This window comes from Cavia porcellus, unplaced genomic scaffold (genome assembly GCF_034190915.1).
Source record: "Cavia porcellus strain 051 isolate PalLab524CR breed Dunkin Hartley unplaced genomic scaffold, mCavPor4.1 scaffold_5, whole genome shotgun sequence".
NCBI classification, from domain to species: domain Eukaryota; kingdom Metazoa; phylum Chordata; class Mammalia; order Rodentia; family Caviidae; genus Cavia; species Cavia porcellus.
In genome coordinates, this window is record NW_026947488.1 from 40,903,386 (window position 1) to 40,919,960 (window position 16,575).

Consider the following 16,575-nt stretch of genomic DNA (forward strand, 5'->3'; position numbering starts at 1 on the left):
GTAGACCAATATGCCTCTTCTCATATTTTGGTCATATTTTGCTAAAGAAAAGATGGAGATAAAAATAAGACAGATTCCTACAAAGGCCAACCTTAATAACAGAAAAATTTATGAGGAATTTTCTCGGTGTCCAGCACTGTTCTGATATTTGCCTGTACTAACTTATTTAATTCTCTCAAAAGCTCTAGCAAGTAGACATTTGTATTATCTCCTTTTTCAGATAGAGAACCCGAGATACGGAAAAATTAAATGGTTTACTCCAGGTCAAAGACTTACCTACCAAAGTAGAGTGGCTATTCAAGCACAGAACATATGAAAGGGAAGCCTTACTGAATCATTTATGTGATGACTCAAGTTGCTGGGGCAGCATGCCAAAGGGCGTTGGGACTGGATACGTGATTTTGGAAGGAAACAAATCCTGGTTCTACTACTTGCTAGCAATGTGGGTCATTATCTGATCCTTTCAAACCATAGCTCTTTATATGTGAAATCTGATCCTGTTGTGCAGATTAACAATATTTAAACAGAGCAAACCAATAGAAGGTTTTCATGTATCAATCATCAGCTCTAATTATTGTTAGTTTTTTTGATTTGATGTCCTAAGTCTAGAAGAAAAGGCAGTTTTCTACATGTGGCTCTTAACTAGCAAAGGAGATGCTTTTGTTTGCAACTAATGCAATTTTGTGATATGAGTTTTGAAACTGAGACTACCAATTGCAGGTATTGAGTTAAATGTCATCAGGCTATTTTCACCATTGGGCTTTGCTTAAACATGCTAAGGCTCCAAAACAATAGGAACCTGTAAGAAAAAACCAAGACTGGGGACATCACACCCGTGTGAGCTTGAGGCTGGTTATAGCCTTACTGAAACTCATTTCCTTATGTGTAGAAAGACAAGGAATGGTGTAAAATTTATAAACTCTGACGCTGTGTGCATGTGTACAGACGGTGCTAAATGCTAAAGAAAAAGTTCTCCCTAGATGGATTATACAAAGACAAAAATAACTCCCTTTTGAGTTATAGGAATACAACAGAGAAGTTTCTCTATTTGGTAGCTCTCTGGCAAGGACTACATTTATCTAAACTGATGCTTATTTATATATTAAGTCAGTTCTTTTAGTAGAAGTTAAATCTTTCAAAGTTAAGGAAGTTTTAGAAGACCTACAGTCAAGCCAATCGTGTGAAAACATAATCAATAAAAGTAATAGACATTTGCAAATAAACATCCGTTTAACGATAATTCAGATCTGTGCATTTTGAAGCATGCAAATTTTACCTCAAATTAAAAAAAACTATGGACCAATATTAAGTCTAGTTAATGGTAAGCATGCTGAAAGTTTAGTGAAGTGTATACATTTTATAGCTTTGAAACATATAAGACATATGGATTGATGGGTGGATAGAGAGAGAGATAGATGGGTAGACATGATAAAATGCAGAAAAGCATTAATTATAGAATATAAATGGTAGATATATGAGTATTTCCTGAAGAATTCTTTTACTTTTTTGTAAGCTTGCAAACTTTCACCAAGATACCTTGGAGGGAAATATATTTTATCCAGAGTAAAAAACATAGACTCTAGAAGTGGCCTGCACAATTAATTAGGTAAATAATTTTGGTTTAATTTAGTTTTGTTAGCTAGAAAATCTGGCAGTAGTGTTTTAACCTTGAAACACTGGCCAAGGGCCAAATAAGTTAGTATCTGTGAAGTTTTGAGTGTGTAGTCCAGTGTAAAAGCTTTATCTTACATATAGAGTCACTGGTGGGAAAACAGATTGGACTAACTTTTCTTAGACATTGACAATGTGGAGCTTTATTAGGACCTGATGACAAGCCCATACACCCTAAGGATTAGCCATTGTTCTCTCTAATCTAGATATATTTCATCTCCTACTAAGAAGTAGTAAGAATCACTGGAATGAACAGTATTTGATTTCTATTTTCAGTTTCTCTAAAAAAAGTTCCATTTGTTTAAAGCCTGCTGCCTGCCTCCATGCTTGGGTTATATTATACCTACTACTTGAACATCAATTTAGAAATATGATCTACGTGGACACACAAAATGATTTAGTGATTTTTTCAAAGAGAGTAGTAGTTTGTAGCTATCTTCCCAACAAAGGTTAGAAATGCTGCGAACTAATTAATAAGAAATTATATACTTTGAAGCTTATAGAGATACCTGTGCATTATGTCAGCAGGGCTTTTAGAGTCCTTTAAAGAACTAGGATAACAAATAGAAATAACAAAATAAGATGCAACAAGGATGAGTAAAACTAGACTGTTTTCATTCATTTTACAGATTTTATTGAATACTTACACTTACCACATATAAGCTCTGGTATAGGTGTTAGGGATGCATCAGGAAACAAGTGGGAAATCCCTGTCCACATAAAGCTCATAATCTGGAAGTGGAGGCAGATGACCGATTGGAAATGAATGTATGTATGTCTGTATGGGTGCGTATCTCTGACTCTGCATGCATGGTGCTAAATGCTAAGGAAAATTATTAAATAGCCAAGGTACAATTTTATTTTATTTCTTGAAATTTTAGGAAGGATTGTGAGCCTGAGACTCTCAGAGGTTTTATTTGTGTCAAGACTTGAAGGGAGTGAAGAGGAGGCATTACTGAATTCTAAAAAGCTAGAGGGAGGAAGAAGTATAAATACAGGAGAATTTGAGAAGCCAGAATAAGGAACCGGGAGCTTCGCAGGATGTGGCAAGAGATAAGCCAGAGACAACCAGGCCCAGGGGCCTTATGGTTATTGGGAGAACTTTAGCTTTCATTCTGAGCGAAGTGGGCAACATGGAAAAGGCTTGGGCAGAAGAGTGACATCACTGGATTTCATTTCAAGAGGATCAGGGGTCTCTGTGCTGAAAACAGGTTTGCAAATAGTAGAAGAATGGGAGTGGGAGAATGGAAATTCATTCCATGAATTCTGTTCATGATGCTCTTCCCACTGGAAGGAGGAGTCCTCCCTTCTTTCTGATCATAGTAGGCTTGTTTATGCTGGCTTCGATCCTGTCCACATACTCTATTTGTTCTATCCATCAGCCATCACAATCCAGGTGCCAGACCTGGGAATGAGGAAACTGACTTGGAGGTGGATTCCCTCAGCCACCTCTCCCACATCTGCCAATTGAGGCATCCCACCTGGGGTCCAAGATATCATGGAATGGGGAAGAACTATCTCTATGTGCAGTTTCTGAACTCCTGACCAGCAGAATCTATGAATACAAGGAAATGGCTGCCATCTCATGTCACTGTGTGTTGGGCTGGTTTATTACTCAGAAATAGATAACTACATAGAGAAAGAGATGGGTTTGAACAACACTCCAGGTGAGAACTGATGTAACAGAGCAGAGGAGCTTCTGAGAGGATGGTAAGACATGTCAGATTTTGGGTGTGCTGTGAGGGGAGGATCATGGTTTCCTGACATATAGAAGGGAATACATAGAGTAAAAGAAAAAAAAGTTACCAAAGACTCCAAAGCTTATGGTTTGAGCCACAAGAAGGGTAGAATTTCTATGTAATAAGATGGGTGAGACTGTTAGGGCAGCAAGTCTGGGGATAGAGGGAAGAGTGCCAAGGAATCAGTTTTGTACATGCTAAATTTAAGTGACTTTTTGATCATCCAAGTGGAAAGATCAAGTAGGCAGTCAAAAATGCCTTCAATGTGCTTTTTAAAAAATAGATACACTGATTATTTAGTGATGTGGTATTTCATGAGAGACACACAGAAGAAAGTAGATATACAAAGACTGGGCCTTGGGTATTCCATTGTTTATAGGTCAAGAAATGAGGAAGAAAACTCTTAAATGAAATTGAAAGGGAAGCAATTCTTCCTAAGTCATTCCTGGAAGCAAATATTACTCTAATATCAAAACCTGAGAAAGGCCCTACTAAAAAAGAGAATTACAGGCCAATTTCCCTAGTGAGCATAGATACAAAACTTCTCAGTAAAATATTGGCAAACAGGTTGTAGCAAATCATAAAGAAGATTATACACCATGACCAAGTGGGATTCATCCCAGGCATGCAGGGATGGTTCAACATACATGAATCAATAAATATAACCCACAATATCAATAGAGCAAAAAATAAGAATCACTTGATCATTTCTATAGATGCAGAAAAAAGCTTTTGATAAGGTCCAACACTCATTCATGATAAGAACCTTACAGAGGATTGGAATAGATGGTCTTTACTTCAATACGATAAAGGCCATCTATGACAAACCAACAGCTAACATCATATTAAATGGCCAAAAACTGAAACATTTAGCTTAAAATCAGACACAAGATGGGAATGTCCATTATCACTGCTCCTGTTTAACATAGTACTGGTAATACTAGCCATGGCAATTAGACAAGAGAGAGAAATAAAAGGAGTAAAGATAGGAAAAGAGAGGAAGTTAAATTACCATTATTTGAGGATGCCATGATACTCTACATAGAAGACCCCCAAACTCCATTGAAAGACTCCTAGATATAATAAATAAATTCAATAATGTAGCTGGATACAAAGTCAATACTCAAAAATCAATAAAATCCCTATACACTAACAACAAAATCACTGAGAGAGAAATGAGACACCACACTCTTCACAATAGCATCCAAAAACTGAACTACTTAGGAATTAATCTAATGAAAAAGTAAAAGATCTATACAGGGAAAATTATAATACCTAGAATAAAGAAATCAAAGAGCACCTCAGTAAATGGAAAGACTTCCCTTGTTCATGGATAGGAAGAATAAATATTGTGAAAATGGCCATTCTCCCAAAATTGTTATACAGATTCAATGCAACCCCAATCAAAATACCACTAGCATACCTCATAGAACTAGAGAAATCACTCCTAAAATTCATCTGGAACCAGAAGAAACTTAGAATAGTAAAGGCAATTCTAAGCAACAAAGGCAAGGCAGGAGGCATCACAATCCCTGATTTGAAATTATACTACAAAGCTACTATAATAAAATCAACATGGTACTGGACTAAAAACAGACCTGAAGATCAATGGAATAGATTAGAAGATACAACTACAAGTACAAACACATTCAGTCACCTTATCTTTGATAAGGAGAACAAACACATTCACTGGAAAGATGATAGTCTCTTTAATAAATGATGCTGGAAAAATTGGCTCTCCATATGCCAAAAATTAAAAGTAGACTCATGCTTATCACCATGTACTACTAAAGCCTAAATGGATCAAAGATCTTTTTTTTTTTTATCGGTATTGGGGATCGAACTCACAACCACACACTTGCAAGGCAGGCACTTATGCTGAAATCTGCTGGAAGACAAAATAGGTAAAAATGTTGAATACATAGGGGTAGGTAGTGGTAGAGAATCATGAACAAGAATCAAACCACATGGGAAATACTTCCCAGAATCAATAACAGGGATCACGTCTTCTTAAAGAATTTCTGCATGTTGAAAGAAATCTCCAGCATAGTGAAAAGAGAACCCACAAATTGAGAAAAAATCTTAATCAATTGTTCCTCAGACAAAGGACTTCTGTCAAGAACACATAAAGAATTAAAAAAATCAGACCCTCGAAATTCAAAGACCCAATCCAAAAATGGGCATCTGAGATGAATACACACTTCTCAGATGAAGAAATACAAATGGCAAATAAATACATGAAAAAATGTTCAGCATCATTAGTCATTAGGGAAATGCAAATTAAAACAATACTGACATTCCATCTCACTCCAGAAAGAATGGCCAAGATAAAGAAAACTACCAACAACAAATGCTCTAGAGGTTATGGGGAAAAGGGAACTCTTCCGCACTGTTGGTGGGAGTGTAGAGTGGTGCAACCACTGTGAAGGTCAGTCTGGAGATTCCTCAAAAATCTGGGATTGGAAGTCCCATTTGACCCAGCTATTCCACTTCTATGCATATTCCAAGAAGAACTGAAAACATCATACCACAGTGCTATATGTGCAGCCATGTTTATAGCAGCACAGTTTATAATAGCCAGGTGTTGGAAACAAACTAAGTGCCCATCAACTGAGGAATGGATAAAAAAGTTGTGGTATTTTTATACAATGGAATACTACTCAGCTATAAGGAGTGATCACATTGAGATATTTATAAATAAATGGATGCAACTTGAGACCATCCTCACAAGTAAAATAAATCAGTCTCACATGTATAAATACAGATAGTCTCCCTAGTGTAAGGAATAGTAAGAGTACATAAGATTTTATGGTAATCATGGTTCCCTATTATATTGATTTGAAACCTTACAATGTTTTCATTCTTTGACTGGAATGCTTTTATTCTGTTTTGTTTGATTTTATTACCTGTGATGGTATGAACAGCTACTTTGATGAAAACAAGGCATTATGGCAGCCATTGCTGATTTAACATCATCTTGCTTTGAAGTCCTACCATGCTTTTGTTCTTCTACTTGCATTGATTGCATCATGTTGTACCTTACTGGATTTTAATATGTATGATAGTATAAACAATTTTTTTATGGAAAATGAGATATTAAAGAAGACATTGTTCATTTTCTGTTATTTGGCTTTGAATGTCCTGTAATACTTTCATCCCTATGAATGGTGTTATACTGTTTTATTATGTTTGATATTATTGTGTATGAAGGTATGCTCAACTACTTCAAAGAAAGAGACATTATAGTAGCTACTGTTAATATCTGGTTGTCTTGTTGTGAAGTGCTGTGTTGTTTACATTGTTCTGTTCTTATCTAATTTATTCTGTCCTCTTTTGTTTTATTCTCTTTAAAATAAAAAAAGAAATGAGGAGGAGCAAAGAACAGAAACTGTTAAGAAAAATCTACATTAATAGATAATAGCTATAATTTGTTAAGCACATACTATATATTTGTAACTTATTGGGAATGTTACATATTTTATTTCATTTAATCTTCATGACAGCCGTGTGAGAGTTAGATCAGAGACATGAAACTACACCCAATATGGTATAACTAGTAAGAGGTAGACCTGGGATTCTGTCTTTTCTGTGTCATGCCTAAGCCATATCATTTCTCTTTAAATTGTTCACAGTTCCCTTGGAAATCACAAGAGAAACTGAAATATGAAAAGCTATTACTTAAATATCTGTATGTGAAGTTCAGTTTTATCAAAATTTTAAGAGAGGATATGAAAAAACTTTATAGTAAAAGAATAATGATTTTATTATGAGTTGCAAATTGTAATAGAATTTTTAAATTAATATATCACACATCCAGGGCTTTTTCCTTAAATTGTTTATGTGGTTCTTTGCTTGGTGGATCAATTTGTGACTCCTTCACTGTCTTCTCTTAAGCATGTTTTGCTTGTTTTTATGGAGTTTAGAATTAGCCTAATTTGCACAAAAATTTCAGAGCTGAAAGTCATAGCCTGAGAAGCCTGGAAAATCACAGAATATAAAGTTTCTACATAGAAAATTTTGTGACTGTGGACATACTCATTTTTCTGTAGAAAATGTCTTTCAGCTTCTGAAAAAGACCCTTGACCTCCAAAACTCTGACAACACCATGGTAAAGAAAGAGCATTCATATACAACTCACAGGTAGGAAGATGTTTGAAGCTTGCACGTAGCCTTGTTCAATGGCAACTTTTGAAGGCCCCATTAGACCAGATTTAGGGAATAATGATGACTGGGCTTAATGTAATGCATCATCTAGTGAAACTTTTGCATGTCAGTTCTTACAAAGTCTGAGAAATGGGATTTCGCCAATATGGTACATACGTACATATGTACAATACGGTACATATCACTGTAGAAATACGGTATATATCACCGAGAAATGACATGTGATGCAATGACAAAGGATATAACTTTTTTTATGAGTACACTGGGATCTAGTATTTGATAACAAGATGTGTTAATGAAATTTAGTTTATGGAGTTGATCGTAAACATTCCTGCAATTTGCATATCCCAACTCAACTTAATATTACAATTCAGGAAAGTGCAATATGGAGGGATATTATTTCTTTTTAAAAGCACAGAATAAATCTAAAGAAAGGCAAAACACATTATCTGTGCCATTTTCCCTAAATATTTATGAGAAAATCTACTCTAATGAAAAAGGTCATGTGTATTTCAAAATAAATGTAGTTGATTTTTGCAAGCAATTAGATTAGTATCAATCTATCTCTAGGAGTATTTCAAAGAGAAAAGAAATTTTGGAAAATTTATAAACAGATAAAATTAATTTATGAATGTTAGATGCTGAACATACTTAAAGGCATGTTCTTTTAATTAATGAAATGCTTAAACATACACTTTCCTTTGAGCCAGATTTTTCTTCATGGACAAAGCTTCTCTATGTTGACTAATTATGCTTTGGGTTTGGCAGTGTTCAAATGATTATGCTTTGTTCCATCTTGATTCATTGTATTTATCTTACATTTGTCCCCAGATTAAAAACTTCAGCATGCACTTCTGTGCTACACAAAACAGTATAAAACAAAAAATTTAACAAAACTTAAAATTTAAAACAAAGTTTAACAAACATTTACAACCTTGGGAAAGGTGTCTTTATCAGAAATTGAAAACAAATGGATGGCCAAAACAAACTCTTCCCTCAAAATGTAAATGTAAGCATTGAAAAAGACTATGAAGAAAAAATTGCAAAGTATGTTTTCTAGGCATTTTAAAGAAATATGGTATCTGTGTGTTCAGTTTCTATTGCTGCTGCTTAATAAACCATTGCCAACTATAAAACAACAATCATTGTTTGCTCAGGAAGAAAAAAAAAGAAATCTGTAATCTGTACTAAGATTAGCAGGGATTTGCAGTAGCAGTAGAGCACAAACCCCAGCACTAGAGATTCACTTGGAAAGCACCTGAGTAGCCCATTTGCCAAGCTGGTGCTGCCTCTCTGCTTGGTGCCCACTGAGGATATTTGTTTTTCTTCTACTTGGCCACTGGGATGATCTCCAAGTTTGCTGAGTTCCAAGAGTGACTGTTCTGGGAGAACTGGGTTCAGATTTCAAGGCTTCTTGTAACTAAATTTTGGAAATCCCAGATTGTCCCTTTGTCATATTTTACTGGCCGAGTAAATCATTAGGTCTGAGATTCAAGGAAAGTAGAGGTAGATCCTATTTCTCAATGGGAAATACCCAAAACATGTCTACGAGACATATGAGTTTTACCAGAAAATACTGTATCTAAGTGAATTGCTTATACAGGGAGACCATGTGCCCTGCAGAAAACTTCAGAAAGCTAGAAGCAGCTAGCCAAACTAAGTGCCAGGGAGTTTATCTCTTGAGATAAAACTGGAGCTAAGTTTGAATCCAGGTGACTCAGAATGACCGTGGTGTCTATTTTCTTTAACTCAAGCGTTGTTTAACCATGGAAGTGGCCAGTGCATTGATACGATGTCTATGAATGGACACTGTTGCATATTGGAAGCTCTGGTATGTAACAGTCTGGTGTCATTTGTGAAGATAAATTCAAATTTTCAAATTAGGAAAAAAATTTGAAATTGTCATAAACAGAATTGCCATATTTTATCTAGAGCCTTCCATAAGCATGCATGTTGTGTGCATTTCTACTTTTTCTAGTTTTCTTTTGCTCCTCAATAACATTTTAATATTAATTTTTCCTTTATTTCTTAAATCTATTCCTAGATCCTTCATATTTCTAGTTTTAATTTAAAGGTGCTTTTATTTTAGTTACATTTCCTACTCATTTTTTATTCATCATACTTTATGATATCTTTTGCCATATAGAGTTCTACTTTGTTATATTGTTAAATTTTCTAGGTTTTACCATTTTGTTTGAGGGCAAAAGAGTCAAATGATATCCCACCTAGATATATTTCTTTGCCATGCTCAGTGTATAAACTTTGTGTACATTGTTGATAACCCAGTTTTTTGTGATTCTTATCTTACTAGGCCAGAGCTAATCTGTAAGCCGTGACAGAAATGTCACACAATTCCTGCCTGTTCTTTTCTCAAACCTCTGTCACTCAAACAGATATATGGTTCTAGAAGACATGCTTGGTAGTACAGCCAAAGCTACATGAATTCTGATGATTTCTTACCACAAATCTTTGTAGATAATTTGAAGGCTCCTTCTGGCTACTGGAGTATATTCAATCCATGTTTTGGGAAGGAGAAAGCTATTGTGTGGTTAATGTCTGTAGGAGTATCACTTAACAGATAATGAAAAGGAGTTGGTAGATACACATTTCAGTTTTCTTGGCCTCAGTTGACAAAACTTTGAGGATTGTTCTCCATCACCTCCCACAGGTCTTCAGCAAATCTGAGCCCCAGTTGCCATGGTGATAACCTGTTGGCAGATGTGTCTGTTACCTTTCCTCTGCACTTCACCCTTCTTCCATTGTGCCTCTTGGATTTACTTCAATAATTTCTCACACTTGAATTCTTTTCTGAGTCTGTTATTTGGGAGCACATAAACTAAGATGAAGGCATTTTACAATGTACTCCCACTGACTCTGAAGCCCTATTACCTGGTTTTCTCCATTATCTTAAACTGAATTCCATCAGCACATCTTCCATTGTCTCTTAATAATCAGATGCTTTGTATGTTTCTAAGGGATTTTTCCTCTATGGAGTGCCTTTCTGTGCCTGTGTTCTTGGCAATCCTGCTTTCTGGAATTAGGTCAGATTTTATTCTGCAGTGACCTCTCAGCTTTCCCAGTCTGGGATAGATGCTCTCTCCTCTGTTTTCCCAAGCACTGTCTATATATTTCAGCTGCTATTTCCAAAGAGGGGTGCAGCTATCCTTCCTATCCCTTCTTTAATGAGAACTGGAATTTATTTCTCCTCCCTTTGCATTTAAGCTGAACTGTGATTGGCTTCTACAATAGAACACAGCAAAAGTTTCTTCTGGTGTGAGACACTTTCCAGTTTCTATTGTCACTCTTTGGAAGACAGACCTGTAGGGAAGCTTGGACTACTCTGCAGGATAAGAGACCACATACAGGGGATATCAAAGAAGATACAACGTGCCTTGGACAAGAACCAAAGCCAAGGTCCTATGCACTGCATATCTGGGATACTCAGAGGCATGGTTTGGGTATGGTTTGAGTTTGATCCCTCTGGGGTCATGTGTTGTAAGCTATGCTGAGTTGGAAGAAAATATGGAACTTTTAGAAGATGAGGCCTAGTGGGAGGTCTTTAGATCCACTAAAGGTATTTCTGCAGAAGGCATCATGGGACATTGGTGTCATTCTGGCTTCCTGTCTGGTAACGTGATTTCTTCCACACACATTCATGTAGCTTGACAGTTACATAAATTTAGGTCCACCTTTGGGGTATCATGTGCTACAAAGTACTCATCACAGCTGAATTTATGCTGGTGTTATGCCCTCAATCTTCCAGAACTGTAACTAAATAAATCTCTTTTTCTTTTTAACATGAACTAGTTCAGATATTTCATTATAGTAACAGAAAACTGGCTAACATACTCAGGCAAATTTACCTGCAGCAAATACCACACAGAATGGAGAATAATCATTTCTGCCAAGATCTGGCTGAATTATTGGCCTATAGAAATCCTAAACGATTCAATAGTTATTACTTTTTGTCTTTGAATTTTGGGACTCTGAGCTCCTTATAAATGGAGGGAGAATGTTTCCATCACCAGATTATAGTACCTGACTCACAGAAATGTTTTACAATAAGAACCAATATAAAAATAGAAATCTTTGGACTACTCTGATTCTCTTCATCACAGTGTACCCTTTATGCCCCAGCTGCTTGACATGGAATCCTTTCCTGTTTGTTGAGTACAGGCCTGATCTTTGCATCTCAAGATAAAGTCTCATACCATTACCTTTCAGTTTCTTATTAAAGCTCTTTCCTATTAAAAGATGGGGTCTTCTCAGAGAGCTCATAGAAAAGATACCACACTAAAGATTGTTTGCAGGAAATGGGAATCATGAAATAAAAGACCTCATAGAATGGTTGTTAAAGTAAGATGAAAGGAGTCTCCAAAAGTCTTTGAGTTTCTGAATTCTAATATTTGGTGAGACTATGAACCTCTGCTTAAGTCAGTGCACTGCCCATTGAGCCTTATAGATAGTAGCTTCCCCAAGGCTTATCAGGCAGATACTATTGTGGACAATGAACCTATAAATCACACTTTCAGACTCTGGAAGAGATTTGTCCATAATGGAAGCAGAGAGGCACCAGATTCTGAAGACTTGTGGAGGATATGATAAGGAGGGGTCGGTAGGAAGCTTAGCTGACATGTTCCTAGAGCTACAAAGCATTCCCACAACAATCTGAGTCCTTTCCCTTCACCCAGAACCTGCTGATCAATCCAGCCAAATGATTTATCTCTTACTTTCTCCTTCCCCACGAAGCCTTGCTGAATTTAGTTCTCAATGGCTCCAAGACCTATGTGCTTCACAATCTAATTTCCTTTCTCCTTCCTGGAGTGCCTTATGATTGTTTCCATACCTTTGCACTAGCATTGCCTACTTTCATATCTGAAGCTTCTTTCCCCTCTTTTCTTTATTAGGCTCCCAAAAATCAACCCCTTATTTGCCTTGTCATTTCCAGTGCTTTAGGATTTAATCTGACTCTTCCAGGTTCCATAAATCTGTCACTGACCTTCTAAGTGTGGTTTCCTAGAGAGTGTAGAAAAAGGAACTGTCTTGAGAGCTACATGAATTTAGATCCAAATCCTGGCTGTGTTTCCATTGGTTCTGCTAATGTTCCTTAGTGACTTAGTTTCTTCAGCTCTGTAAGTAACATCACCCTGCCACCTCACTGGGCCATTGCACAGGTATAGGAGACTTCCATGTAACATGTTCAGGTAGCAGAATGTTCACAGATGCTATTTTTCTCCTCTTTTATGACTTCTATATCTATTATACTCCTGAAATTTGTGACAGCTTTTATCTTTGCGTATCATTTACTTTTAAAGCTTTTGTTTTAATTTTATTATAGGTTTCTTCTTAATAACTGAACTATAAATGTCTTACTTATTTTCATGTGCACCAAGGATAACATATTCATAAGAATTTGTGAAAGGATTAATGAATAAATAACAGGAAAACCAACTAGCTAGAAGGACCTACTACCCTCTACAAGGTAACTCCACAAACATTGCATTAGAATGCATCTGACCTCTGGACTTTTGTTTTCCAGGAAAGGAATGAGCAGGGAAAACCTCACCACCTATTTTTTTCTGTACCATTAAGGACCATTTTGACAGGAAGAAATGGATATCGTGTCCTATTTCAAATGACTATTGAAGGCACACAGACTTAAGAATAATGAAGGCATAAGGTTTGCCTCACAGGGTTTAGGCTTTCTTAATAAAAATTTGCTGCCAGACCAGAAGTAATTCATGTGAATTAAAAAGAAATTATGTAAATAATAATTATAAATTAATTATGTGGGCCTGAGGAAGTCAACAGGACAGGAATATCATGTTTGTAGATTAAGGATTTTAAGAACTCTTCTGTCTTCTGTGTGCATTTGCTCATGAAGAGGGAGAAGGAACCCTCCAGTGTTTTATTAGAAGCAAGAGGTAGCATGACATATGAGAAGTAAACAAGTGATGAACACCAGCTCTATTGCATCCTAGTGGTACATGAGATAGAGAGAGAGAGAGAGAGAGAGAGAGAGAGAGAGAGAGAGAGAGAGAGAGAGAGAGACCTATGCAATATTGTTAACCTTCAAAAAGCTTGAGAAACCAACTCCAGAAAGTTTCCAGAATGGAAAGGTCCTGGGCAGAGTCAGGGTATTCAAAACTTAACTCCCTTGGGTCACAGGGAGGAGGATTCCCAAGCAATTGCTAACAGTGATTTTTGTATTGTTTATCATGCTGGGAAACCCTTTGGCAGCAGCGTCTTTACAGTGTCCTCCAAAATATAAAAGAGATAACTAGTATCTCTCTGGGGTTGTGACTAAGCAGGACAAAAAAGGGTGAGGGAGTCTTGGCAGAAGGGGGTAGGGTTCTAACCAGTGGTCATAGGACATGAGGTCTGGCAGAAAATTTTTAGAAGACCTCAGATGTCTGCAGGCTTTTATGGATTGCTATGGGCAACAGGCAAGGTTTGTGGTTGAGACCTAGCTTGTTAAAACTGGGGCTGAGGATTCATTCACATCAGAGGGAGAAACAGGCCTTTGTGTGCTCTGTGACACTCTGATCTCAGCAGGGTTTATTTTTTCTGGAAAATATTTTTTAAGTCATAATTGAGGCTCTGAGAGGAAGCCAATTTCAACTTAGTGACACCTAAATATGTCTTAGCCCACTAGCTCTGGAAGGCCCTTCTGAAAGAGTTGTCAAGAAGACAACAGTGGTTCTTAGACTTGGCTGCTGCTAGGCAAGAGAGCCCTGATGTCTAAGGATACTAGATTTTTGGAGGAGCACTTAGTAACAAACCTTTAGGATCTTAGGTTCTGTCCTTACTGGGGAGTGTAATAACCCCATATCTGAGACTCTAATCTTAAATACAAGAATGTGGTCACAAATCAAGGTAAAGAAAAGGGAAAACAAACTAAATGTGTGTCAACTCTAATGAAATCTCTAAGGGTCAGAATGATCCAGAAAGTGAGTAAGTGAGTGGCCAGAGAGATATAGACATTTCGGGGCAAGGAACAGCTGGGGCAGTGATCCCAGTGGAGACCAGCTTAACAATGAATAGGTTGGGGGGATATATTTTGGCGATCACAGCTGTTTACAGATGTGTGAACAGGCTCCAGAGCACCTCCTTTCTCTGCTACAGGACACACCACTTCGGTTCCCTGAGTGAGGTAGTCCTGTGAGTGCCTTAGTTTTGGAGCAGTCTGACATTTTCCTGGCTGGATGGTGACTCCCGAAGACCACAGAGTGCAGGAAGATTGCAGGGGTCCTGCAGAGCTGCTCATTTCCCCAAAGTGAGACTACCTGGTGGGCTGCTCAGGTTTGGCCCAGAAGGTGACTTTCTGCCTGCTGTTCAGAGCAGAGCACAGGGCAGTGTGGAAAGTAGAGAACTGACTTCCTACAAGACCCTCACACACTCAGGTTCCTTCTTTCAGTGACTTCTTGATTTCTTTCTCCTTCTAAGTACATTGTCTAAAATAACTTAGTTACAGGGTAATAATAGAAAAAGAAAGTGTAAAATGGGAGGAGGAGACTATACGTCTGCATTAAATATGCCGGTTGAATTTCTGTGCACAGTGTCACAGTGAGTCATATTTTCTGGAGTGTTTTAGAAAGCAATGGCTGTGATATCAATTTTTTTTAAAAACCCAGCCTCCAATCAAGGTTTGAGTGATGACAACGCTTCATTGAACACTGAAAAGAACTCGCCGTTCAACTGCTGAGGCGTTTCATATGTAGCCTGGAAAAAATGCCACCTACATCACATCATCTTAGAAAAATTAATTTTCACTTCCTCTTTTTCTTTTCAAAGCATCACAAAGGGGTCTCTTGAGGGACTGAAACTTAGCTGCTGTGTTTGTGTTTAAGCCTTTACAATCCTGCCCCCAATGGCTTGAAAGAAAACGAAAGTCCGGGAGGTAAGTCTGTGATTTACAGAATCTAAATCCGCCTGTGTCTTCTCTTCTACAGAAAAGAATTTTTCTCTTTTCTCCACACTTAAACTTTTTAGCTCAGCACATCTACATAGTAGTTGAAGGGAGGATTCAAAAAGCATAAAGCACTTCCTCAAGAGGACTTTAAGTAGGGACTGCCTCAGACAACTTCACCAGGAAGCACTGGCAGGTTCAGGGCTTCCTGAGCAAGGAGGGGGAGAGCGTGTCTTACCTGTGCTTCTTCCTTCACTGCTCCGTTACTCGTGTGCTTTTCATCTTGAGAGGTGCAGCTCTGCTTCTGGTGGTTGCGGAGAGTCCCATTGCCCATGGTATAACCTCCAGGATTAGACATTTGTAGGAAGGGACGGAGCCCAACAGATGTTCCTTCCACAAGGTGTCCCTGAGTTTTGGTTTTTAAGTAGGTAAAGTGATGAGAGATAAATCACTTTGGGGCTGAGCTCTTAAAGGAATCCTGTCAGTCAGGCTTTTCCAAAAGAAAAGCTGCAGTGTAAACAAATGGTTACCTTTATGCTCCCCAACCTTTCTCAGAACGTGGATTCCATGGCAACAAGCCTACTTCCCAAATGACAAAGGCAGTTGGCTTTGCTAGCTCCTCTGGCAGACTGAGGAAACCTGGGGCAGTGAAACAAGGTGACAGACTGTAAGGAGGAGGGCCGGGAGGTGGAGAATCTTTTAAAGACACACACACACACACACACACACACACACACACACACACACACACACACAGATCACACTCCCAGAATCTTGTAAGTACTGCACAGCTGGTTCCAAATAGGTCTCTCTCCCTTAGTCTCCTAATTCCCCCTTCACATAATTATAGTTGTTGGTTGTTAATCCAGTCTAAATGTCATGATTTCTTTTTGCTGCACAAGAACATGCAGAAATGATTGCCAGGAGCTAGAGGAGCAAAGGAATGGAAAGTTACTGTTTAATGAGAACAGAATTTCAGTTGGAGTGGAAGAAAAAGTTATTGTGAGGGGCCTTGCACAACAACGTAAATGTACTTAATGCTGCTGAACTGTACTCTGAAAAGATATTAAAATGGTAAGCTTTATGTATTGT

General features: G+C 37.6%; 1 protein-coding gene across 1 annotated transcript in view; it reads right to left on the minus strand.

Moving 5' to 3' along the window:
* Sptlc3 (serine palmitoyltransferase long chain base subunit 3) overlaps nt 1-16,208 on the minus strand; it is a 148,627-nt gene extending 132,419 nt beyond the window's left edge. The window contains exons 1-2 of the mRNA XM_063248687.1: nt 16,014-16,208; nt 15,722-15,889 (exon numbers count right to left, since the gene is read on the minus strand). Coding sequence (XP_063104757.1) covers nt 15,722-15,841 — 120 coding nt within the window. The 5' untranslated portion in view covers nt 15,842-15,889; nt 16,014-16,208. The remainder of the gene's footprint in view (nt 1-15,721; nt 15,890-16,013) is intronic.
* Between the last annotated feature and the right edge of the window lie 367 nt (nt 16,209-16,575).